The following is a 27,134-nucleotide window of genomic DNA, read 5'->3' as shown; positions in this document are numbered from 1 at the left end:
TCAAAGTCATTCGCTGCCACAAATTTCTATGGAATGGATCTCCGCTTGAACGACTATGGAACAACTGCCCATTAGTATTGATACTTTAAACAACCCGCACCAATCCTGCCATCCGCATAGCTTCGACCCATTTTTACACCGTTAACCCGACAGTTGATTTTACCGGAACGACCCGGATTTATATCCGGTCAAGAACTGTCACTCCAGTAGCATTCCCCGTACGGGTATGAGGAATGTTTATGCTAATACAACAACAAACCTTTGTACACCGTATTTCCGTGCCAGGAAAGTATCGATTATCTGTTTCTAAGAGCGCCCCTCATAATTATTGAGATCGCATAAAACCCACGCCAACTTTTTATGTGTTAAGGCTAAGTCTTCGTCCGTCCGGCTGATGTTACAAGCTATGACTCTCATTGTTTTTATATTAGATTTATTAAAATTTTAGATTTAGATTTTATTAAAATATTTGCGGATATGTAAAATTCGAACCGGACCGAGTTTAGCACTTCCTTACTTATAGCTATCAAATAGCAGATTCTTGCCATATTCACCTTTATATAAACTCGTATTTAAAACTAGGTTATTAAATAAATCGAACATGCTACACATACCTGGAAATGTGACGAGGCTAAAACTGCCATCAGTTCATCTTTTAAATATTTATTGCCACCAACCGATGACACTGAGTCGATAACGTCTCTACAACGTGCCACAGCATCACCTGATGGTGCACGAGATGGCGACATCACGGTCGAACTAATTCGGTCGAACAACTGCTTAAAACAGAAACGAAAAAATTAGAAATTTTATTGACGAATCATGTCAGAAGTATAGGTCATTTAAGTAAGTACCAACCAACCTGCAAAAACTGGTGTAACCGACCATCGCGCAACATTTCACGCAACACTTCGGGATCGACGTTGGTATCCTGCAGCGCATAAATATCATCCAGGCAGTCTAATATGCGTTGCACAGCTTCAATACCCGCTTCTTCGTCAGCCCATTCATTGAGCATATCCGAAGCAGTCGCCACGGGCACTGCAACCATACAAAAGATATATTATTGCTTACAATCGGACTTTATTAGAGCATTTCAAATGTTATACTTGAGTCAGTGTCTGTGCCGAATAGTGGATCTAACGTCGTGCCACCTGCAATAGCTTGCACAGCACCTTTCAGTTTGCGGCGCGCATTATAGCGCTTCAATTCCTCAACCGTGTCCGCCAAATGTTGACGTTGCAGTTTATCGCGATCCTGAAGAGGAAAGTTTACACGAAATATGAAACATATTTGATAAGCAAGTTCTTAAAATAAAAAAATAAAAACAAAAGAAAATTAAAAAAAAAAATTAAAAAAGAATAAAATTTAAATAAATAGATAACAAAAAAAAATACAATCAAAATATTAATATAAAAAAAATAATAATTAAAATATTAAAAAAATAAAATTTAAAACATTAAAAAAATAATATATTAATTAAAATACAATATTAAAAAAAAAATAATAATAAAGAAATAAAACAATAAGAAATAAAAATAAATACAAAGAAAAAAAAAGCAATTAAAAAATAAAAAATTAATAAATAATAAAAAATTAAAAAATTATAAATATAAAAAAAAACAAAAAATTAAAAAATAAAAATAAAAACAAAAACAAAAAATAAATAAAGAACTAACAAACAAATTTATGTTTCATGTTTTGTTATTTAGTTTTTTATTTATTTTTTGGTTTTTTATTCATTATTTTTCAATTTTTTATTTATTTTTTGTTATTTTTATTTATTATTTTTCAATTTTTTATTTTTTTATTTGTTGTTATTTTTTATTTCTTTTTTAATATTTTAATTTTTATTTTTTAAATAAATTAACTAACTTACCCTCATCCAAGGATGCTCCAACACTTCGGTTATTGATGGCCTGTGATGTGGATTCGCCGCCAGCATTTTCATAACCAAATCCTTAGCCGTTGTAGAAATGGATTTCCATTCTGGTGCCTCAAACTAAAATACATCGATGGCATTATTATTATCCAACAACTCACGGGCTGAACATGAATACTTACCGAAATACGGCCACGCGCTATGGAATTTTGCAGTCTTATACCCGAGCCCAGGAACGGTAGACGACCGGACAGCAATACGTGCAGCATTACGCCTGCACCCCAAACATCACAGCCTTTGCCATATAAGCGCCGCGTCACCACTTCAGGCGCCATATAGTGCGGACAACCAACACGACCTTTAAAAACCAATTAAATAACCAAAATATTGCACATGAGTGTACATAGAATTATAGTCAAATCAAACGCACCATGTGTCTCGATGGTCTCTCTGCCGCCCGGCAGTTGTATGGCCGAACCGAAACCGCCCAACTTCACCGGCGCTGAATTGTCAACGGTGGCGAGCAATGCACACGCGGGCCTCACATCTCTATGCAAAATGTCGTTTTCATGGCAATAACGCAACGCCTCCAAAATTTGACGCATGTAATGACTTTAGGAAGGTTTTTTTGTTTCATTAGCACGTGTCACTGTCGCATATATGCATGCATGCATGTACATAAGTGCAAATGTATGTGGGTACATATATATTTGTGCATATGTATTGAATTCAAGTAGATGTGTTGTTAATATGGACATAATGAACGAAGAATAGGATGGGATGAGTTAATTATACTAACCATGCCACAGCCTCGCTGTACACAAAGCCAGCCACAGCCCGACGCACCACTTCAAAACACAGATCGGAGCCTTCCATGCTGTTAGTGAACGAAAAAAGCAGCAATCATTAAAAACAACACAATATTTTCAAAATCAAGTTTAAAATCGTTACAATATGTACTGTGTGTATGTATGTATGTACATATGTAAGCAACGTTAGAGGTGGAGCGCATACATACAATTCGAACACCATGTACAGCATGCCCTCTGAGCTGTACGTCTCCAGCAACTCGACTATATGCGGATGTTTCAGCATGTGGCATATTGTCGCTTCGCGCTTCAAGTCTGCAATGAGCATATTTTGTTCTAATTATATTAAAAAGGTTCGCATCCAAAGGGACAAACGGGCGTACACATTTACATAAAAATTTCAGAAGAGACAAAGTAAAGTGGGAGAAAAAATTAAGAACAGGTGAATTTACAATGTGAATAAAGCAAGCGGCTATACAGCGGTAACCAGATAATCGCTGCCATAAGCTGTTGCCTTACACAGTGCGGAAGTAACATATTGAAAATTATTATAAATAGAGTTACATAAACAGAACAGTTTGTACACATTTTACGGTACTTATCTAAAGACTTAATTAAAGGGTAACGCTTTTCGGCGGGGCGTATGATTAACACATATTTGGTACGATAATTATGTATGCAACTGTAGGGTGATCGATTATTTGAAAGTTTTTTTCTTTTTTGGTGAAAAAAAAGGAAACAATCAAAGCTTATTAAACAAAGTGAAACAAGTATACGACAATTAATATTATAGGTTTATTTGGGGGTGAAGTGTACGTTGCTTCTCGGGGGAATGCACACAGAGGCGTATGGCAGTTGTGCCAGTAGCCTAAAGACCGACCATTGTGGCAGAATGCCACGCCTGCACGAGGTGCCCCTGCTTTTAACCAAAAATGGCGGATCTAGAGAGGCATAACTCGAAAAAACCCGTAATCCTAGGTGTAATTCGAACCGTGCCTATAGGATGAATGGCACTACGTAAGTGTGTCTTATAACGGTGACCTCCAGATATCGGGCGCCCTCTGGTTGTAATTAGCCTTACCGCGACACCGGGGCACTGTCGTGGCTCGACCTTCCCTTCCCCTTCACTCGTGGGACCACATGGCAGAGTTAAACAATTCATTAAAAAAGGCAGGAGTGCCCAATATAAACCAGGTCGATAACGACCTTTCGGTAAACAGTGCCGAACTACCTACAACATCGCAGGCAGCTAAGGGCAAACAATGCCCTCCAACTGTCAGCGAAATCACGGATATGGAAGTTGACGACGTGGCCTTGGGGCCAGATGGCAAAGCTACCATATCACCAGAGGAAGAGGAGAAACTATTATCTTCTCCCACTCGTGACACAGGAAGAAAGGACGAAGACAAGGTGCGGCTTTGCGGTGCCGCCAGAAAACGCCTAAAGTACTTCCTGAAAAAAGGTCACAGCATCGACGAGGCAAGAGAGTTGGCTCAAAAACCAGCTGATCTGAAGCGACAACGCTCCAGCAGCACCACGCCAAAGCAAAGCTCCCCTAAGCGTGCCAATTTACAGGGGAGCTCTAGCGTTGGAAAAAAGGCAGTAGAGACTACCGAAACGGAAAGGCCAAAGGCAGCAGTGCCTAATCCAGAAGTCAAGGTAGACTCAACAAAAATGTCTTACAAAGACGCGGCGTGCAGCACGAAGTTGGGAATAATTCCTCATGATTATCCAACTACGGTATGGTCGACGGAAAGACTAACGGCCATACAACATGCTATCCTGGAGGCGATAAGGAAAAAGCAGACTGGTGCTGCAAAGCCCAAATTTAATAGCTGCACCTTTCGCCCAGGATATATAGTTATATCATGCGGCTGCGATGATACGGCTAATTGGCTAAAGGAAGTAGTTCCTAAGCTGAAGCCGTGGAAAGATGCACAGCTGAAGATTGTGCAGGAGGCGGACATACCGCGCCCACAAATCTTCGTTGGTCACTTTCCAGAATTGGACAGCATCTCAACTGAGGATATTATTAGCCTCCTTGACGGCCAAAACGAGGGCCTCAACACAAATGACTGGCGGGTGCTCAACAGAGTGCGCAAGGGTACTGTGGTAGAAATTACCAATCCAATACCCAATCTCCGCAGAAGTCATAAAGACTTCCAACAACTGGCTGAACTACGGGTTCGGTAAAACCCAACTTCGGCCAAAATCTAAAGGCCCGATCGATCCGCCTAAGGTTATCGAAAAGGACTCTGAATCCTCGGCGAAACAAAGCTCTGAGGAAGCGGGAACTTTGACTCCAACGGCTTCAATAGCCCAGGACGATAAGGCCAGCTGCTCCAGACAAGAGGCAGAAAAGCCAACAACATCCGGCACATGGCGCCATAACGTGGCCGAGGGTATTCGCATGCGACCCCCGCTGCAGGCTGATATAAAAGCGCACAGCCACAGCCACAACAAGGATCGAAGAGGGGATCAGATGTCCGCTGAGGAAGCAGTCCTGCTGAAAAGCAACCGAGGCAAGAAAAAGGCAGCCATTGCCAAACGAAGGATCACTAGATGACCTGGCCTAAGCGAAAATCTTTCAACACCAGAAGGCAACTCGGATGCCTTCAAATAAATCTCCATCACGCAAAAGCAGCCTCGGACGTGCTTACGAAGAGATTTAACCACGAACTCTTGGATGTAGCTTTCATTCAAGAACCATGGGTACGTAAAGGAGTCGTTCTTGGACTCCAGAGCGTAAACGGTAAGTTGATATATGCTGCCAACAAAGACCATCCCAGAGCGGCGTTGATAATAAATAATCAACTAACCTTTATCCCAATATCACAGTTCATTACAGAAGACCTGGTGGCTATTTGGGTAAAAGTGCCAACGAGCAAAGGTGAGCATGAGGTAGTACTTGCCTCCGCCTACCTTCCAGGAGATGAGGTCACTGCTCCAACAAGGGGGGTTATAGCCCTGGTGGAATATTGCCAGCAAAAACGTCTCCGGTGGATCCTCTGCTGTGATGCAAATGCGCACCACACAGCGTGGGGATGCACAAACATCAATCAAAGAGGTGAGTACCTTATTGAATTTCTACTTAGGTATAATATATCTATCCTAAACCGAGGCAACGAACCTACATTCATTAATGCAATCAGAGGTGAAGTCCTTGGCATCACTCTCTCTAGCCATAATGTTTTGTCCGAAATCTCTAATTGGCATGTGTCAGAGGAAACATCTATGTCGGATCACAGACATATTAGATTCGATATAGGTGCAATCAAACCACAAATGACAATTTACAGAAACCCCAGAAAAACTAACTGGGACTACTTTCACTTCTATTTAGAACAAAGTGTTAACTGCTCTAGGCGTCACATTCAGCTTATATCTGAGCTTGAGTTCGAATCGAACGAACTACATTCAAACATAATATCTGCGTTTCAGGAAAGTTGCCCAGTAAAAGTGAAAAAGCCACAAAGAAATGTTCCTTGGTGGAATAGTACACTTTCCAACCTGCGTAAAGAAACAAGAACCCTATGGGATAGAGCTAAAGCAATGGGGGACTGGTCCTCCTACTCAACAGCCCTAACCAACTACAATAAAGAATTGAGGAAATCTAAAAGGGCTACTTGGAGGAATCACTGTGAAAAGATTTGTAGTCTTCCGGATGCTATTCGTATCCAAAAAGCCCTACTAAAAGATCACTCAAACGGCATTAGTACCCTGAAAAAGCCAGACGGAAGCTACACAAGGAATCCAGAGGAAACCAGTCAACTTCTGCTGGACACTCACTTCCCTGGATCACTTGTGCTAGACGAGATCTCTGTACCGGCAGAAACTACTACATCTGCGGGTGCTGAGAACTTAAAACTAGCAAACCAGCTATTCCATGAAAAGCGGGTACAATGGGCGATATCAACATTCAGCCCATACAAATCTCCTGGTCCTGATGGGATATACCCCTGTCTCTTACAACAGGGTGCACACCATATTATCCCTAATTTGACCAGACTATACAAAGCAAGCTTACTGCTAGGATATTTGCCTACAAAATGGGCTGAGGTTAAGGTCGTATTTATTCCAAAGGTAGGGAAAAAACCCGAACAATTGCCTAAATCATACAGACCAATTAGTCTCAGCTCATTTTTCCTCAAAACAATGGAAAAGATAGTTTATCAGTATATTAGGGAATACAATCTAGCTAAATTCCCACTGCATCGACTTCAATTTGCCTATCAACAGGGTAAATCCACTAAGACGGCAATACACAGCCTGGTAACAGTTATTGAAAAGGCTATTGAGTCCAAACAGATAGCTCTATGTGCATTTATTGACATATCAGGAGCTTTTGATAACACCTCCTATGAGGCAATCTATAATGCCCTATATCTAAAGGAGGTACCTGAACCCATCACTAGATGGATAATATTCATGCTGAAATCTAGGACGATCAGCACCGAACTAGGAGGAACAATCAAATCTATTAAAGCCACAAGAGGTTGCCCTCAAGGTGGCGTACTCTCACCTCTTCTGTGGACTCTAGTCATAGATGAACTTCTCCACAAACTGAATAACAGAGGATTTCACACTCAGGGTTACGCTGATGACCTAGTAGTTTATGTATTAGGCTGGCATGAGGAAACCATTTCGGATCGCATGCAGCAAGCCCTTACAATAATAAACAAATGGTGCACGGAAAAAGGGCTCTCCATCAACCCATCCAAAACAACACTTGTACCGTTTACTAGGAGAAGGAACATAAATCTCAAATGTCCGACCCTTAATAGAACAACACTTGAACTCTCGACAGAAGCGAACTATCTTGGCATTAGTCTTGACAAAACGCTTACGTGGAACTCCCATATTGAGAGAGTTACTTCAAAAGCCACAAGGGCATTCTTTGCCTGTACAAGGCTTTTTGGCAAGACATGGGGACTAAGCCCTAGAATGACCTTCTGGACATTCACCACAGTTGTAAAACCCATAGTCACTTATGCATCCTTAGCATGGTGGCCCAAGGTCAAGCAAAGAAAGGCGGCAAACGAATTAAGCAAACTGCATCGCCTGGTATGTGTTGGTATTACAGGGGCTATGAAAACGTGTCCCATGGATGCATTGGGTGTGCTTCTGAACATACCACCGCTTCCAATTCTAATTGAAAGGGAAGCTCGCTCGAGTGCCTTAAGACTAAAAGGTATATCTGAACTTAAAAGTGGGGATATGAAAGGACATTTAAAGATCTTAGAAGACTTCCTACATAGTCCCATTCTTCATAGGGATGATATACTATCACCCAAACCAACACTCTTCAGGAACTTCCAAGTTATAATCAATGAACGAACAGACTGGAGAACTAACTCTATCACTTTCAAACCTGGCTCCCAGCTATGGTTTACTGATGGGTCCAAATTGGAAAATGGTAGAACAGGGGCAGGAATCAATGGACCCAAATTCAAAAAATCGATTCCGATGGGATCCTACCCAACTATATTCCAGGCAGAAATACATGCCATTGAAATATGTGTGAGAGAATGCCTTAGAAGGAAAATGAGAGGTACTCACATCTACATACTTTCAGATAGCCAAGCGGCTCTAAAAGCCCTTCTATCAACAACTATCACCTCTAAATTGGTAAATGATTGCCTAAACCTTCTAAATACGTTAGGAAACCTCAACACAGTAACACTATGTTGGATTCCGGGACATGAAGGACATGAGGGAAATGAAATGGCTGATGACCTTGCAAAACAAGGAGCAAATATGCAACTTACTGGTCCTGAGCCTTTCTGTGGACTAACAAAAGGCCACATTAATGAATTCCTTAGGAAATGGGAAGAAAGAAAACTTGCCGCACACTGGCTAAACTGTGCCGGTCAGCGTCAAGCCAAACTATTCCTAAGTCCCAACAAAGGAATATCTGACAAACTTCTCTCACTAAACATAGTAGATCTGCGTCTTTTAACCGGATACCTTACAGGTCACTGCAGCCTGAGGTACCATCTAAATAACATTGGTCTATCCGAGACCAATGTCTGCCGCTTTTGCGAAATGGACATAGAATGCTCAGAACATGTGCTTTGTGAATGTCCTGCGTTGGGCAGACAAAGACTTCACCACCTTGGTGGTATCGTAGTATCTCCATGCAATCTTTGGAACAACAAACCCAAAACTGTGCTAAAATTTCTAAAAAGCCTAAAACTCTAGGGTTACAAAATAGGCCTTTCACAATAGATCAACTCTGGTCGCAGTGCGTAATGGCCTTCTAATAATAATAATAATAGGTTTATTCGGACTAAACGTCTTTTTACTTTGTTTTTTTTTGTTTTTTTTCCTATTTTTCAGTTTTTTTCATTTTTTTCTCTCTTTTGTTTTTCTTTTTTTCTTTTCTTTTTTATCTTTTTATTTTTTATTTTTCTTTTTTTCTTTTTTCCTCTTTTTTTCTTTTTTTCTTTTTTTTTTCTTTTTTTCTGTTTTTTCTTTTTTTCTTATTTTTCTTTTTTTCTTTTTTTTTCTTTTTTTTTCTTTTTTTTCTTTTTTTTTTCTTTTTTTTTTCTTTTTTTTCTTTTTTTTTTTCTTTTTTTTTCTTTTTTTTTTCTTTTTTTTCTTTTTTTTCTTTTTTTTTTTCTTTTTTTTCTTTTTCTTTCTTTTTTTATCTTTTTTTGTTTCTTTTTTATCTTTTTTTTTCCTTTTTTTTCTTTTCTTTTATCTTTTATTTTCTTTTTTTCAAACAAATCAAATCTTTCTCTTTTTAATTTTAATCAAAATGGCGGGGTAAAATCCACAAAACGCCAGGCTATTGCACCGTTTGTGCGATCAAGCTGCATTTCGACAAAAAACTGTACTGTTATCGTTATAACGACAGTTTCTAGTTTTTGTAATTTCTATCGTCTTATTTTTTACGTTGAATTATGTTTCTTTTGAATCGATGGATAAAAGAAATATAAAACTTTTCGCGCATTTCGTTTTCATTTGTTAATTAAATTTCGTTTGATTTTGCGTATGTTTTTATGTTATTTTTTTTTTTTTTTTTTTTTGTTAATTCGATGCCGTCTCTTTAGATAGATGGGCTTGTATGTAACACATGGGCTGAAAAGTCCTGGGCCTAACAAAGAAAACACATTTTTGTTTGTTCAAAATTAGCTCTCTTCATCAACGTAATTTCCATGGGATGTGGGAGTAATTCAAAGTTTTGACATGGCCAAACACTGCTCAGAATTATCAACACGTCTTGCTCTTGGTAAACAATGAGCAAACGCAGCACCCACTTTGAACAGAGTTTTCTCATGGCCAAATGCCCAAGCAATATAAGGCCAGCACGTATTTTGACATCTTTGCGATGTCAGCTAACTCACGCAACTTCACTTTTCGATCTTTCGATTTTGTGGATTTTTTTATGTTTTCTGGCCAGCAGACCATCGCTTTATTGTTGTTTTTGATGGAGCGGAGTCCCCATAATACTTTTCAAGCCTGTGCTTTGCTTGAAAGGTATTTTTTCCAATTAAAACACGAAACTCTTAATTCTAATGAATAGAATAGCATTAAATTTTAACAGCTGTCGTTTTAAGGTTAGTAAAAGGTAAATGCAAAAAAACTAGTGTGTTACGTCGGGGACTTTTCAGCCCATGTGCTATATACAGTTGTTTATTTTTATATTACCCGATAGGTCTACGCAACCTTCTAATTGAGGAGCCATTTTGTGACTGAAAATTTAAAAAAGTAGTTAAATTTCAAAAGAAATAAAGCAGATTTTTGAAAAAATAAAATAAAATTAATACCGAAGGTTTTTTTTTTTTTGTGCAGGAGAACTCATGGAAACAATTTGCCAATATTTTGCTCCCACCGATAAAATTTTAGCTTTAATCTTTGTGAATATAATCATATTTATTTGTAATTATTAGTAAAAACAAATTTAAATAACAATACACGGCAAATTTAACTTTTTTTCTGGGCATGGGACCGAACCAATGTTTTTTAAAGACTGAGGAAAAGGAATTTCAACGATTTTCGAGGTTAGTAAAAAAGTAATTTTTCTGATGTTCGAGGTTAACCTCCAATTTCAACAGATAAGCCTTCGAAATTCGAAATAGGAATATTAATAATAAATTGTTTGTTAAATTCTTTTTATAAAAAAATATTATTTTTGTCATTTTAAATTTTTTTTATTATAAAAGTTTTATATACAAGAATATAATTATTCATATCAAAAGAAAGAGCGTTTGATCACCTTTACAACAATATCAACTTTTAAAAAATCGGTCAAAAAGTTTTAAAATATGAGGTTTTTAATTTTTCGTGGATCTAATATTTGACCCTTCATAGCACCTCTAATAAAATTTTGTGCGAAAAAATGTATATGCTATTTAAATAGATGGAATAAACGGATCCGGACTATATTTTTCCTTTTTTTTTTGTTATTAACACCCATTAATTTTAAATAATTTTTTTACCAAAGACCTTATTTTCAACTTCAAAGGTCCATATCTGGATTTCGGAGGCTAACTTCGAAAATCGAAGAAAATACATTTTTAATTATAATTCAATTGAAAGAAATGGTTTGGTCCAACACCCAGCCGAGTGCTGCACAGTGTAATTATAACGTTGAGAGTGAATGGATTATTTGTATCAATTTTACAGTTTTAATAAAGATACAAACGTAAAGCAATTGGCTTTTGATACCTCAGGCGCAAAAAACACAAACGGGTTAATGTAAACAAATAAACAAAATTTTTATTTTCATGGTGTCCAATAAGTGTACGTCAAATACTTATTCGACTGTGTTCAATACACTTTAAAAAATATGTATTGAAGAAATTTAATTCTAGAAGAATTTTTTTTACTATATTATTTACGTAGATTTTAAGAAATTCAAATACAGCAGTAAGCATATTTTTTAACCAAGTTCAAAAGGCTAAAAATTGGGGCAAGGTTAGGTTAGGTTGACCTGGCTGGCTACAAGCCATCACAAAGACCTATTGGTCCTTAGCAGTACCAGATTAAGCTTGACCTTTACGTTTCTTTGTAATAATCCTGCATACTTTGCGAATCTAAGTACTAAGTAATCACACACTTAGACCTGTCGTAGATCCATTGCGATACCGTTGGTACTTTTCCTACACTATGGACTCATTTTTAAACTAGTAGCTTTTATATAAACTAGCAAAGCTTCGTTAGTTTTAGATGCGCTATATCCGCGCCACATCTCTTAAGAATGCACAACCAAGAGCGCGATGTCTCCTTCTGGCTAAGCCTTTACACTCACATAGAAGGTGTCTGATTATTTCCTCTTCTTCTGTGTTAAGACAGCTTCTACAAAAATCGTAGTATGGAAGTTCCAACCTTGTGGCGAAATTTCTAACTTCGCATATTGTAGAGTTCCTAGGCATTTCATTCGGGTTCTAGCTAATCCAGGGCAAGAACATAGGTTAGAGAAACTCTCTTCCCCTCCTTCATTGCAAAATCTACAGTTATCGTTGTTTGAGATTCTTATCTTGAAAATTGGGACAACCAAATATAATAAATTTTTTGAGAAGGTATAAAAAAGGTATTCAAGTCAAACTTTAGTCCATTTTAATAATTAAATGCATTAAAGTGAAAGTTATTTTCGAAATTTCAATTCAAAAAGTGGGAAGCAAAAAAATTAGTTTATTTTAAAACTGTGAAATATAAATCCTACGTAATTTTTTTTTTTTTTTACTTTTTTCACAAAAACGTCAGCAAGGTCAAGGTCAAAAAATAGCAGTTAAAATTTGACTTATTTTTGCGTTAAAAAATAAAAATAAAATAAAATAAGTCAGGTTTCAACTAATATATTTACTGAAAAAAATATATGTCAAATTTAATCTGCTATTTTTGACCATGACAATCGGTTCCACGTTATCGGAACGACACGGGTTTATATCCGGCCAACAACTGTCATTTTAGCTGTATTGCTCGTAAAACCAAAATTCAAATTTTAACTTTTTTTACTGAAAGCATATCGGCGAAAAAATCACAATTATTTATTGACTATTTTGAAGAAAAAAAGCATAGGAGTTACGGTCCTGAATTAAATGTTCTTTTATAAAAGTTTCAACAAGCCGCCCAAAGGATATGGGTTCGATACCAAAGCTTTGCAGGCATAAAATGTTCTAAAGAGAAGAAAGATTTTTCAGATAACAGCCATCACTCCGCAAGCTTGCAAGATTGGCTTTTATTATAGCAAATGCATACAAATAATATTCAATGAATTTCAAATCAACAGCTTACTTGAATCCACTAAAACAGCAAATAAAAATTTACAACCCAAATGATATTTTAATAATATTAATTTTAGAAGGTAATGGAGACATTCAATTTTTTTTACATTTATGCGGCAGATCACATCGCAAAAAATAATTCGACCACCCTAGTGTGCAAACATGTACGTTTGTATGTTAGTATATAAATATCATATATATGTACACTATAATTAAATGAAATAAATATTAGTTTGGGGAAAAGGGAATCCATTATTTTCTCGGTAGATGGTTGTAGTGGTCGATATCTCGTAAAGTATCGCTCGAACAAATTAAAGTTTATGCTCGGTGTCAAGGTGATATTTTACACTAAAAATATCATTTGCTGTTTTTTGTTCGTTCCATTCAGTTATGAGTTACAGGGTGTTAACAATGGAAGTCAGCAAAGAGAGAAAATTCGGTAAATTTTTAAGGCGAAAATGCAAGCCAGGCCGCTGAAATTGTGCATGGTACGTAACTGCTAATTACGTGCAATTTTGGTTTCATCGTTTCCGTTCAGGCATTTTTGATATTAAAGGTGCATCTCGCAATAAAATCTCAGAAAGAGTCGAAGTTGACCAGCATGTTAGCTGTGGTAGCATCAGAAAGGAGCTAAAGATGGGCCATAGAACAGTTTCGAACAATTTGCGTAAAAATTTTACGCAAAAATAATGGATTCATTTTGCCCCAAAACGAATATATATTTTTCTAATATTTTTCTATTTTTTCTAGTACGCGAATAACTATTTAAAAATGTAATGCTTTAACGGTAATCTCATGGTGGTAACACATATCTGGTCACAACTTTATAGACATAGACAGTTCAATACATTTTATTCATTTTTGCGGGTGACTGAGCGTAAAACAATTTATTCTTATCGCTCAATCTTGAAATGTTAAAGCAAATAAAAAAAATTGTGTCATTATTCCATATATTTTATTAAATATGGACGTTAAATTTTCATCTATTTTAGGAGCCTTGTAAGGATAATGAAAAATGTTTTAGATCGCTTTAATTTCCAACGTAGCATTTAAATATAATAAAAGACTAAAAGTTTGGGCTCATAAAAAATGAAAAGTAAATTCTTCCAACAGCGACCCTAAACGTGTTGGTCATTAGTCAGTATTGAAAATATGCTATGCGCCTAATGTGCCGCACAAATGGGCTTAAACGGCACTTCATTGCTCGACTGCTAGCCCGTTGTTCAGCTAGAAAGCCGAACAGTTAGCAGCACCATATTGCGACAAGCAATACAAAAATTATGTGAAGCAATGAATCAAAACAATCATGGCATGAGGTACTCCACCTAATTTCTCCACCTATCTTTGCCAAATCGTCGTAGTGATGCAGTGATGAGGGAACTTTCTCAACACACAAAAATATAAATATGTATGTATACTTTTATGTATATAGTTTTAAGTGTATGTAAGTATGCATGTTTAGCATCAATATCAACATTTCAAAATTCAATGGTATTTACTTTGGGTTTCTACTCTGCGCCAGTAGGCGGTAAATAAAGTTATAGCCAGCTGAAAGACACCACCAAATGTAGCAACTATCTAAAGTAGGCGTTATGAAGCTCATAATTTTGAATAATTACACCGCTTAATTATAATTTATTTACGCCACAATTGTTATTCTATATGAAAAGAGGAGTTTTGCTTACCAGCTGTGCTCAGGCCGGGACTCGCTGTAAACTTCGCTACATCAACAATTTTAACAGCAAACTGTTGGTTTGACTCTCTGTGAATGCAGCGTCTTACTATGGAAAATGGGCCTCTGAAAAAGTCAAATTGAAATATATTAGTAAATTAAGCCGGCTATTTTTCTTTGTTAATATGTGCATGCATATGTACTTAAGCGCATAGTTACAACTTACTTGCCAATTACTTCGCACAGTTCGTAAACGTCATCAAACAAAATTTCATCTTCTGCCATTTTTAATAATTGATAAATTGGTGAATTGCTGTCGTTCCCACTGCTTTGTGTACTTGTGTCTGCCGCTCGTTTTGCTGAACTGGGCAACTCTTTTAACACCAATTCCTAGTCAATTTCCACGCCTTGCCAGAATATTGATGAGCGCAATCTTACTACACACGCCACGCTGTCCCTCAAACTTTCCAACGAACTGCCTAAATACCCACTTGACGGCTTTTCCTGCTACATGAACTGCTTGTACGCCACCACGCTTTTTTAGTTGCTCTATACACTACTATTCTTTTTTTAGGCTACTGTGCTTGCATTTATGTTTCTTTGAAAAGTTTTTGTTGCTATTTTTTGATTTTCGCTGTTGCTGATGCCAGTTAAAAATTTATGCAGATAAAAGTGTAACACATCTGGAAGAAACTTAAGATTATGTTTAATTGTATTTACATAATGAAATATGCAAAACAAGAATATCAAAGTACAACTCAATTAAGGCAAAGGTTGGTGTAAACTTTTGCGTAGTCCTATAGCGCGCAGCAGGTAGGCTGTGGTGCCGTGCGGCGGTTCAACGTACCTCAAAAAAGAGCATCCAACGTTAGGGTAAAAATGTACTTGTACGTGGTTATATTTGTAATACTGTTCCTTACTAAGCACATCGAATATCATCTAGTCAAGTGGAAGAAATACAAAACAGCAGGGTACAGTGTACAACACCGTCATTGCAACTTCCGTTCGGGTATGAATATGTCAATCAGAACTTTTATAGGCATTCACGCTTTTTGAAATTGTAAGGGTGTATATGGTTTTATCTTGTTTCACTGCTTTCGGCGCCCCCTATGCCGGCAGCCAACTTGCGTGCACCAAATAGCAAACAATAGAAAACATTTGGTTAGAAGTGGCAACAAACATCAGTCAACAAACCCAACAACTCTAACGACGTATAGTAGAAGCGAAGCGAAGCGAAACAACAACAACAACAATTCCCAAATAGACTAAAAGACATAACATTCCCTGCCAGTATGTTCTGTTTATCTCTTTGCACATCATGTATCTACGTTGCCGCCGGATGGCTGCGACGGAAGGAACTGTTTTGTGAAAGAAATGAATTTTCAATCGGAAATGGATTCTCGACGATATGCATCTCCCCAGCAAACTTATAACCACAATAGTTAGTACGATTGCGGCCCGCCCTTTTTACACCTATCAACAGGGGAGATGTGTAATTCGTCACTCACTTTTTCGCCAACGCTCTCCAACATATGCACAGTTCTCCACTGCATCTGCTGCCACTTCTCAATCAAAGCATTACCGATACAGTCATAGATTGATAAGCCATATTTTTAGCTTATTGCATCATATTAAAAAAAAAATATTTCAGTTGAAAACCAATTACCCCCTCGCGGGAGCTCGTAACCTCTAGAGGGCGCGTTCCGAGGTAGCGAATTGGTCTTAAAAATGGGTGGTAGGCCCTTAAAGAAATGGGTGGTGGTTATGAAATAAAATAGCCCGCGCGAACCAAAAACTATACCAGAAAATGTCGATAAACAATCCTTCTGGACAAGATTTTAATAATGAACATTATGTAGCCTGGCGTTTTGTGGTTATACAATCCCGCCAAACACTTACGAAATTTCAAGAAAAAAGTTTGCTAATTAAATTATAAAAACAAAAATACGGTTATAAGTATCGTGTAGGAAATCGACCGCAAGCCCTTGACGGCGACGTAACACCCCTACTTATCTAACACAACCTCTCCCTCTGGACTAACTAAACTCCAGCAGCATTCCCCGTACAGATGGATGAGGCATATTTGCTGTTAGCCCAAAAACAAGATGAATTGGTAGGAAGTATCAAAGGAACATTTCGCAGACATAATACTATATAAAAATTATTTTATCTGAGCTCCCCTTTGATAACAACCATAATTGACAGCACGAAATAATCACCCACACCGTACGAGATGCCTCTTCAAACGGGTAATGGTTACTTTTCACTGAACACCTCTCACTCCCACAGTAAAATAATCTAAAATTACAACACTATATTTAAAACCAACGTTGCCAAGTGCTAACAATGAGGTAACGGTATTTTAGAGGTAGTATATCCGTATACTTTACGTATATGTTTCATTAGCAAGCAATTATTCGAAATACATTTCAAATACTTACGGATATCTTTACGTACATGTTTCATTAGCAAGCAATTATTCGAAATACATTTCAAATATTTATTAATATTTTTATATTTAATTTGTACACTAAGGTTAATGCCTTTTCGAAATTGAGCAGAATGCAATGTTATCGCAATAAAATTATATGTTTACCAAACTACCCATTTACTTGTAGTCTGGCAACGCGATGGGAGACTCGCCCTAAAATTGAGCGTACAGGCACAGGAAGAAAGGAGCACAAAACAGTCAGTCAAGAGAGCTGGTGTGTATGATGAGAGCAAGGACACAAACTTTATTTGCAATACCTATTAACACCTTGAAAAGTTCTATGAATTTCTAAGCATACATTGCCGGAATATATATGTACATACATGGCACACGTAAAATATTTCCCTGTTTGCTTGCTGCATATTTTAGCTACATTACTTAACCCTTTACATCTAATTAATAAATCATTTGTTGGGCTACTTTACCAGCAACAACACTTTTACACTTAAAATGCAGCTTTTGCACTCACACATAATCAATTAACCCAGTCATGCAGTGTATTCCCAATTAGAATATTGGCACATTTAATAACGATAACGAGTGTAAATGTGGCACTAGAAATTACAATGTTGTTGGCAAAACACTTAACAATCATTGACTAACAAAATTTAACAAAAACCACTACTCATAATCCTTGTCAATAAATATATGTTATATGTCATTATCAAGACTCATATGGTTCACTGGGAAGGCGCTATGCGCACCAGGCAAAGGGCGGTGACAACAGTTGATCACTTTTCTGGGCTTGCTCTTCTTGAGTCCCCGTTGCCCGATACCTGGTTTTATTTTTTTCCTTGCTTCTTTTTCGCACTTTTTAACTTTTTTTCTTGTTTCGTGTACACTTTTTACCTTGCAGCGGCACTCATATGAGCATTTTACACAAAATTTCCTTGACATTTCCACCCCTCCCAAAACAACCTAACGGACATATGCACACGCGCACACATACACAAATTAAACAAACACGGCGCATCCTTTTCCGCTATGTATGCAGCAGCAGGACCACAGGCACTAGCATCAAAGTCGACGCAAGCAGCGACAGCAGAAGCAGCAACGAGCAGGTCGGTCTTGAGTACCATTACCGCCACACCGACCACCGCACACACCGTGACAAACAAAAATCTTACACTTTCAAACCAATTGGAATTATTCGTGTTATCTACTTGTCCGCACTCACTGCACTTTCCATTTTATATAATCTCCACGACAATTAGAAATAATCTTCACTTACATTAATTCCATTCTATGCATGGCTCACATAATTTTATTGCCATACAATAGTTTAATACACTTTTTACGAATTAAAAACCTTTTTTGTTTACGAATCTTGTCTGTGATGTTCACAAATTTTCTTTCTTCTGTACTGATGAGAATAACTTGTGACTGCATTGCCAAGCACTTGTATAGGTGGATTGGTTGCGTTGCCAATCAGACTCGTTTTTTGTCACTACGCTTTGTGTTTAGCTTTCGTAAAAAAATTCTTAGGGGCAGTTTTTTAGTGTAAGTTTAACTCTGCTTTTCAGTTAAAACGCCCACACAGTTATACTAGCTTTGAAGAACTGGCTCTAAAGGGCATCACTTTTTTATGTTTATTATAAATCTGTATTCCTTATTTTAAATGCTTAGTGAAAAGAAATTGTTTAGTTTTATTAGAAAAATATGCTAGACAGAGTTGGAATAACTAAGGAAAAAAATATTTATATATATTGTATATACATATATATATGATATATATATATATATAAATTATTAAGATTTATTAACAAGTTTCTCTGCTTTTAATATACAATTGCGGATGTGCGCTGTTAGACAGATTTTAGCAAGATGATATCATTTAATCTTAAGGATATAATTTTAATTAGAAACATCTTTTCAATTCTTTGTTCTCGTGCGATGTAAATTTGAGGAACTTAGTCCTTTCTTGGAAACGTTTTACGTATTGAATTTTTAAGTTTCTACTTCCAGTTCTTTGTTATGCATTTATTTGGTATGCCAAAATATACTATGCCGACATTTGGTGTACTAAATCTAACTCCAAATATAAAAATAAAATTATTTAAAAACATTCGTTGCTTAAATACATTCAATGGAAGCTCATGAACCAAAACTCACGAATGCCTTACACATTCTCTGCTTTCACTTAGCTAAAAACCAACTTGTTGAAATAGAAATGAGGTGGAGAACGAGGTTAAAATTCTCAACCTTGTTTAAAACCATTGCGGAATGATTTTAGCTTATACCTCCGTTGTAAATTATTTTAATCTACTGTTGTGCGCACCACCTATCGGCGGTTAGCGACGCTACTTCATACGTTGTCTACTTAGGTAGTTGTTATCTTTCGTTTGGTTAATTGCCGAGTGTAAAAACCATTTGAAAAAACGCATTACTAAGCATTGTTTAAGTTGTTCAATAACTCGATTGGCCAGATCTCTTATTTTCTTTTCTTTTCTTATTTCATAAAAATAAAGGTTATAAGGGTTTGCATCCGCAAATGAAACCAGACATTTTTCCTCAACACAGCGATACTTGCAGAAACGTAAGAGGAAAAATACAATATATTTTTTTAAATGTAATTAAGGAATATTTCCATATCATACTTTATACATTGTAAATTTATTATGATGAAAATAGTTTAGCAGCTAAGTCCAGCTAGTACTTGGTGGAATAACCTTGGGTTTAAGCATACCATAAAAGATGCTGAGTGATGCTTATACTATATGAAGGAGGGGTAATTTTCATTAGTTACGCACATTGCTAAAGATCCTTAAATAAAGTATTAGTTTTTTAATTTTCAAAAATGAGGTGTCAAATTAAAAGGGTTGGCCTGTAGATGTGCGTGTTGTACAAAATAATGCTATGATTTTGAGGCGCCACCTTTTATTGGATAGATACAACGCGTTCGGCAGTTCCCTTTGGTGTGTGTCAAATTTAAAATTTATTTAACAATAATAATAACGCTCTCGTAGCGCCATTCTTGTACACAATAAACTTGGCACAAAGTGACAGTTTTGCGAAGTTGCAAGTTTTTACTGTATACATACATTTTTACAAAAAAACACCTATTCATAAGCACAAGCTCATACAATATAAAAAAAAGAAGTTTGAAAAATCTGTAGTAAAAAAGTTGAAATGGGAATAAGTTAATTTAAGAAAAATGTGCATAGTATATCGTACATCCTAGTATAATTTGCAACATTTAATTTTTTTCTTTTTTGATTTCCGCGCAAAGAAAACTTGCAAGTTCTTACAAGTTTTGCATTTTTGCACTTTTTGTGCCATTTGCCTCTCCCAGAGCGAATGCTGTCGAATTCTTCACTATTCCCTTGCTGGTTACTACTGTAAAAGTACGAGTAGAGACTTAAAAATGAGCTTTATCGAAACTAAATAAAAATGTTGGTCTTTAATATTGTATTAGTTGTGTTCGATAACAAAATAGCCAACACCAGCCATCGATCCAAATCAGAAGCATTAACGAAAATTCTCCCCAAAGAGAAGAAAAAAATGCTAGGTTTGCACCAAGAAGAATAGAATCAAGATTGCGCCCATCAGAGAGTGCGTGACGTCGCATTAGCGGAGTTGTGCGGTGTTGCCAACCATTTGCTCTTCGCAATAAATTTAGAGCTCTTTTATACCCAAAATGCGGAAATTTTTAAGTTTGGTTTTGCTTCTTTTTTGTTTTTAATTTATAGCTACCGAAACTGTAAGTTAAAAAACACTGTATTATTAAACAAAATAAGGTTTAAAAAGGTCACCCTGAGCAGATTTTAGTGCTAATGAAAATTTGTTCATTGTTCATTTGATAAAATGTGATATTTGAAAGTAAAAAATTAATTTTTTGCTCCTTTTAAGGTTATGCAAGAATATTAAATCTTCTTCTCTTAACTCTTCTTAAAATTGAAAATCTTTTACACATTTTAAAAAGCGTTTGAGTTTACTGAATGCGAATTAAAACCATAGAGGTGTAATCGTTTTTTCCGGTCCTAAATCCTTAGTGGAACATAGGGCATCAAGGGGTGTACTCATAGTAAAAATAAGCAAAAAATACCAGAAAATACTGAAAAAACCATAACGACATTTTTACAAAAAGAATACCTTTCCTTGTTACATAACCAAGAATTAAGCAACAGAAAACTCATAAATTAAATTGTACATAACCATAGCGCATTTATCTAAAAAACTCACATTTAAAAAAATTCACGCATACAAAGCTCTTTAAGTAATTCAATAAAAATTTCATATTTTATTTTCTTTAAATGCGCATTTAAGTGCGTTTTTATATCCAAAGCTAGGCAACACTGCAGTAGCGAGAGAGAGATTTGATTGCTGAAAGGAGAAGAACACCAACAATAACCGCAATTGCGACCAGTTGTTTAAAAAAGTAAAGCTAAATAAAACTGAGTGAATTATTGGACTAATTTTTAAAAAATGTATATTTAACAAAATTATAAACATTACTCTTAATTAGAACAGCCTAGAAAAATGGCATGAAGAAAGAACTAAAACTCCGAGACTAAATAACAAAAACAATGCTAAATCAAGTTACGAAAATAGTAATTTGGTCATACTGGTGATAATACGACGTCACTCGTTGTCAAATTTGCTGAGATCAAAGTAACGGTACCACGATAGACGCCATCTCATTACGAGGTGTGTTCAAAAAGTATCGCGAATTTTGTGTTTTTTTCAAAAATTATTTATTTATTCATTAATATCTATTTTGTCCCCTTCAAAGTAATCATAATCATATCACCATGAGATCCCCTTTCAAGTAATCATATCAATCGCCATGAGATATTATGCACTTGTGCCAACCGTCTCCTCCTTCGATGCCGTCTTTATCTCGTTAATCGTAGCGTAGCGTCGTCCTTTCATGGGCCTCTTCAGTTTCGGGAACAAGAAAAAGTCACAGGGGGCCAGATCTGGGGAATAACCACCGTGACATCATTAGTGTATTGTTTTTGGTCAAAAAGTCGCGTACAAGCTACGATGTGTGAGCAGGGGCGTTATCGTGATGCAAGAGCCAATGTTTGTTCTTCCACAAAACCGAGCGTGTCTGGCGGATTGCTTCGCGCAAATTGCACAGCGCATAACTTGCATGTAATATTCCTTATTGACCGTTTTACCCTGTGGCAAGAACTCATGATGCACAAGGCCCCTACAATCGAAGAAAACGGTAAGCAAAACTTTTACATTCGACCGAGCTTGTCGCGCTTTTTTCGGTCTTGTTTCGTGCGCCAGCTTCCATTCAGTTGATTGAGCTTTGGTTTCCACATCATAACCATAAACCCAGTTATGACCCTCTGGAGCAAATTTGGGTCGTCGCGGACAGAGTCCAACATCTCATTAGCAATCTTCAAGCGATGCTGCTTTTGGTCGAAATTGAGCAGTTTTGGTACGAATTTTGTGGCGACGCGTCTCATGCCCAAATCATTGAAAAAATCGGCACGCTTTTCATCGTTCACAACTTCTCGGCCTTCTGAGAACATTTTGTACCATCAATAAAAGTTGCTTTGGTCCAAAGTAGCTTCTCCTATGACACAGCCAACATTCGGAATGCATCCGCGCACTTAATTTCGTTTTCGTTTTCTTTCACACAAAATTTGATACAGGTTCTTTGATCCATCTTTTTGAATAGGTAAAAATCGAAGACGAGCCGAAACACGTGCAAGCAAAGCAGCTGTCAACAATTAACTGAACATTCAAAATGGCCGAACTAGTGGGCATTAGTGAGAGACATGAGTACCAACATATCGCCACAAAAAAATCGAAATTCGAATATACGTAACCTGCGAAAATTCAAAATTCGCGATTCTTTTTGAACACACCTCGTATTTTTTCCATTATGGGTTTACACAATAATTCACAAGGTAATTCAGAAGCAATTTCTTACAAATGTTTTAATTCGCTCTCAAAATTTTGTGTGGGGAGTTTTGTAATTTGAAGGATAATGGGAAAGTGAATTACGAATGAGAAAACAAAGCATGAATGGAAAAGCGCACCGAATGATTACTTTCAAAAACCGGAGAAAAAGGTAGAAGAAGGCATATCAGCTATGACTGTTTACAATTCATTGTGTTGTCAAAAAAAAAAAAAATATCATAGACTTATTAATATTTTACATGTATATTCAAGTTTTTTGTTGTTAAATTTTCGTCATTTCTGACTATAAATTGTAAATCGGCACAAGTCAGGCAGCAGAGACAAGCTCCCAAAAGACCATATTTCTCTGCATCTTTATTGGCGCATTAACCACCTAACCGATTTTGACTGAGTTCATCAAAGCGCGCTTTTTTTTTATCACCAAGTAAAAATGCCAATTGAAGCCTAGTCCAGCGAAGCCGCTGAATCTTAATTCGCTGCACTATGCCCATGGCTGCGTATATCTGATATAGCGCATAGTTCCATCGCTTTCGATATTTACTGTCGCCAAGATTTCTCACGAAATAAATATATTTGCTTACAAAAAGTTCAATAATATTCTTTCACTCATATGTTTTCGTGATGTGCATAAGTTTTGCAGGCTAATATGCAAGCCGCATTCATTAAAGGTAGTGGCGTTAGACAAACAACAATAAAAAAATAATAGAAATAAAATAATAATATATTTGCCTTGCTAAAATGTCTCTTTCATCGAACAGACATTTGGTTTTCGATAATTTTTTGGCACAATTGGAATAACTAATACAAATTTTCACAAAATTTAGTTTCTTTACAATGGATTCACCTTTTGTTTCAATTATATTCATATTTGACACAATATGAAAATACCTTTTTCACCGTTTTCACGTTTAAAATCGTGTATGCTTTCTAGGGCAGGTAATTGTGTTGTTACCATAACTTCATTCTGATTCATATCTACAATACAAGACGCCGCGAAACATTATTTAACAATTGAACGGGCCTTTCTGCTCCTTGTATGTGAGATGGAATTGCCGGGACGGAATGGCACAATTTAAATTTTCTAAAAAATGCTTACAAGGATATTTCGCGTGAGTGGTTGCTTATATAGCAAACATGGATAATAAATATATTAATTTTATTTATGCTCGTACACTCAAATGTACAAAACTACACTTTTACATGACGGTGCTTAATTTGTTCAAAAATTGCAAAGCAAACTTAACAAATTTAAAGAAAGGTGAATACAGACAAAGAAGGAAAAAAAACATATTTATACATAACATACATATATAAAGAATTGTTCCAGGTAAGTACTTCATTGAAAGATGTTCTCAAATAGGTCTACACCGCACTAGAAAGGGAAAGAATTAAAGCAACTAACGGATTAAAAGAAAATACGTATAAATCAGCTCTTAGGATGCTCCACGATTGTTGAAGATAGCGACACTTTGCGCCCGCCATTTCGGTGGCTCCGATCTACTTTATCTTAATTAGCCGGGAGTTTAGAATGTGGTGAGAGACTCCCAATGAATGTCGTGTTATGTCTGTCTGTAAACTGTCTGATCTAGTATTTGTAGTTTTGTTAGATCAGTAAAGTTGAAGTGATGGCTTTTGAATCGCCTGGGAGGTGGCTCAGCCCTCAACAAGTGCCTGTAGGTTTAGTCCCATGGTGGCAACTCAGCAGAAATTGTTTGCTTAACATCTTACAATGCTCCTTAACTGGAAGTATAGTAGCTTCACTATGTATGTAGGTGTTACAGGGGAGACATCATCGCATCTCGTGGCTGTGATGGCAGTATTCTGACAAGTCTGAAGCTAAGTTGCGAATCACTAATGACAGGCGACCAGACAGGAGCAGCGTAGCACAGAATCGACCGGTCAATTGTTTTAAATATCGCCAGCAAACATGTCCGCCGTAGCCGAACAGGTTAGTGCGTGACTACAATTCGGAAGACGGAGGTTCGTATCTCCGTAAAATACCAAAATGAAGAAAAAGTTTTTTCTTATAGCGGTCGCCCCTCGGCAGGCAATGGCAAACGTCCGAGTGTATTTCTGCCATGAAAAGCTCCTCATAAAAAATATCTGCCATTCGGAGTCGGCTGAAAATGGCAGGCCCCTCCATTGGTGATACAACAGCAAGTCGCACGTCACAAATTGGAGGAGAAGCCCGGCACAATTCATTTATTCAATTATTCATTTATGTGTTTTAACATTTCTTTGTAAAGCGTTTTTCAGTAAGAGCGCTTCAACTTTTTTTTTTAATAAAACACAAACGGTTTGACTTTTTTAACTAATTTTTTTTTTTATTATCGAGTTTGAACATATACATTTAAGTATGAAATTCGATTTCTTTTGCATGACCACCGCGTGCACGTTGTACGAAGTCCAATCGTTGAACCCAATTTTCGACCACTCTTTTGCATAAATCGGCCGAAATTCCAGCAATTTCGCGTTCAATATTGGCTCTGAGCTCAGAAATCGTCGCCGGCTTGTTACTGTAGACCAATGACTTCACATAACCCCAAAGAAAATAGTCTAGAGGCGTCAAATCACGCGAGCGCGGCGGCCGTTCGACCGGTCCATTTCTGGAAATAACGCGCTCATCGAGCTTACTCTTCAACAAATCAATTGTAGCGTGTGCTGTGTGGCTTGTGGCCCCGTCCTGTTGAAACCACATGTCGTCTAAGTCCATACCATTCAATTGCGGCCAAAAATAATCGTTTATCATGTCGCGGTATCGATTTCCATTCACAGTAACGTGGCGATCGTTTTCGTCAACGAAAAAATATAGGCCAATTACGCCGCCGGCATGTAAACCGCACCAAACAGTGATTTTTTCGGGATGCAACGGTGGCTCATGAATCACGTGTGGATTGCTTTCTGCCCAGTAACGCATATTTTGCTTGTTGACAAAGCCATTGAGCCAAAAGTGAGCTTCATCACTGACAAAATGGTCGTAATGCTCTTAAAGTAGCAGCAACAGAACGATTATTTTCATAAAAAATTTGCACGATTTGCAATCGTTGCTCAAGTGTGTAGCGTTCTATGATGAAATGTATACTAATGAAGTTTACAAATGACAAGTGAAAAATAAAAAATATTGCGTCGTTCGCCCTCCCTATCGGAAAAAAGTTGAAGCGCACCTATTGAAAAACGCTATATTTGCCCCTTGTGCTGCTGGCAAGCGGTTTAAGGACCCTGCTGCGGTTTTGGACCTTAGTGGCAATAGCGGTTGTGTACGCTGGACAGGAAGGCAAACTATTGGGGTCACACCCAAGATTTTAGGGCTGCTAACAGTCGGTGTTGGTTTGTCATCGACTTTCACCGTTGGCTGTAGTTTGCCTTAATTTACTATCTATTGTCTTAACTAATGGTGTGGCATTAAACTGTTGCTTCCACTTAGCCATCAAAACTAATATATTAAGAAAATTTAATTTGCAATATTCAATGAGTTGTTGCCAACTTTAAATGAATTTTTAGTTCCAGATGATTCATTTGTTCTAGCACTGTATTGTAAATATGTATGTGCATATATATATCATGCAGGCATACATACCTTGCATGCCTTTTATTATTTCCTTTACTTCCTGTAAATCCTTATAATTCCAATATGAACTCTTTATTTTCATTTCTGGCGCCACAACTACTCAACACTGGGACACTGTCGTTTGTGCATAATTATCGCTTGCAGTAACCCAAAGACCCATGGCCCACTGGAAACATTAACTTCCTGCATTATCTGCGCCTACAGGCAGTGACTTATAGGACGACTTTGTCAGTTTTCACTTCCGTAGCTATGCAGAGGCGAATAGTCGTGCGACATCAGCGCTCCTGCAGACAGACGTAATAGAAACAAAATAAAACTATGTGAGCTACATAAGCCCAAAACCCACACACACACACACACAAAAAAACATTCTCTTAAACATACTCCGCTGCACTTCGACTGAAACTGAGAGCTAACCCAAATGGAAATGAGTTTCAATCGCACATACATACATACATATGAAATGGGCATGAAACGAACTGCAGCCATTTCTTGAAATTTACATTTAGTTTCACTTATAAGAACTCGAAACCTTTAATATTCATTGCACATTCGAATCACGGCCGTAAATTGTATCTCTGTATACATTGCGGTTTTTTC

General features: G+C 37.0%; 1 protein-coding gene across 2 annotated transcripts; it reads right to left on the bottom strand.

Moving 5' to 3' along the window:
- Positions 1-287: 287 nt before the first annotated feature.
- On the bottom strand, positions 288-18,471 carry LOC128855259 (peripheral plasma membrane protein CASK-like). 2 transcript variants are annotated; one of them, XM_054089996.1, is made up of 12 exons: positions 18,318-18,471; positions 14,822-15,278; positions 14,609-14,721; positions 2,901-3,027; positions 2,682-2,759; positions 2,313-2,494; positions 2,065-2,240; positions 1,880-2,002; positions 1,110-1,257; positions 863-1,041; positions 615-779; positions 288-554 (listed from the first exon to the last, which is right to left on the bottom strand). In XM_054089996.1, exons 2-12 carry the CDS (start codon positions 14,878-14,880, stop codon positions 423-425), a joined length of 1,482 nt encoding a protein of 493 aa, XP_053945971.1. In that variant the 5' UTR covers positions 14,881-15,278; positions 18,318-18,471; the 3' UTR covers positions 288-422. The 2 variants fall into 2 exon arrangements, with proteins under 2 accessions (XP_053945971.1, XP_053945972.1); XM_054089997.1 differs by having other exon boundaries at positions 311-554; positions 615-776; positions 2,901-3,006.
- Positions 18,472-27,134: the final 8,663 nt, after the last annotated feature.

Source organism: Anastrepha ludens, chromosome 2 (genome assembly GCF_028408465.1).
Source record: "Anastrepha ludens isolate Willacy chromosome 2, idAnaLude1.1, whole genome shotgun sequence".
Classification (NCBI taxonomy): domain Eukaryota; kingdom Metazoa; phylum Arthropoda; class Insecta; order Diptera; family Tephritidae; genus Anastrepha; species Anastrepha ludens.
This window is presented reverse-complemented; position numbering and strand designations above follow the sequence as displayed.

Excerpts from the sequence above, each read along its gene's own strand:
- LOC128855259 (XM_054089996.1), bottom strand. The coding sequence starts at position 14,880 with ATGGCAGAAGATGAAATTTTGTTTGATGACGTTTACGAACTGTGCGAA. Across the intron at positions 2,495-2,681 it reads TACAGCGAGGCTGTGGCATG|TCATTACATGCGTCAAATTT; the intron begins GTTAGTATAATT and ends ACCTTCCTAAAG. Across the intron at positions 780-862 it reads GGTTACACCAGTTTTTGCAG|CAGTTGTTCGACCGAATTAG; the intron begins GTTGGTTGGTAC and ends TTCTGTTTTAAG.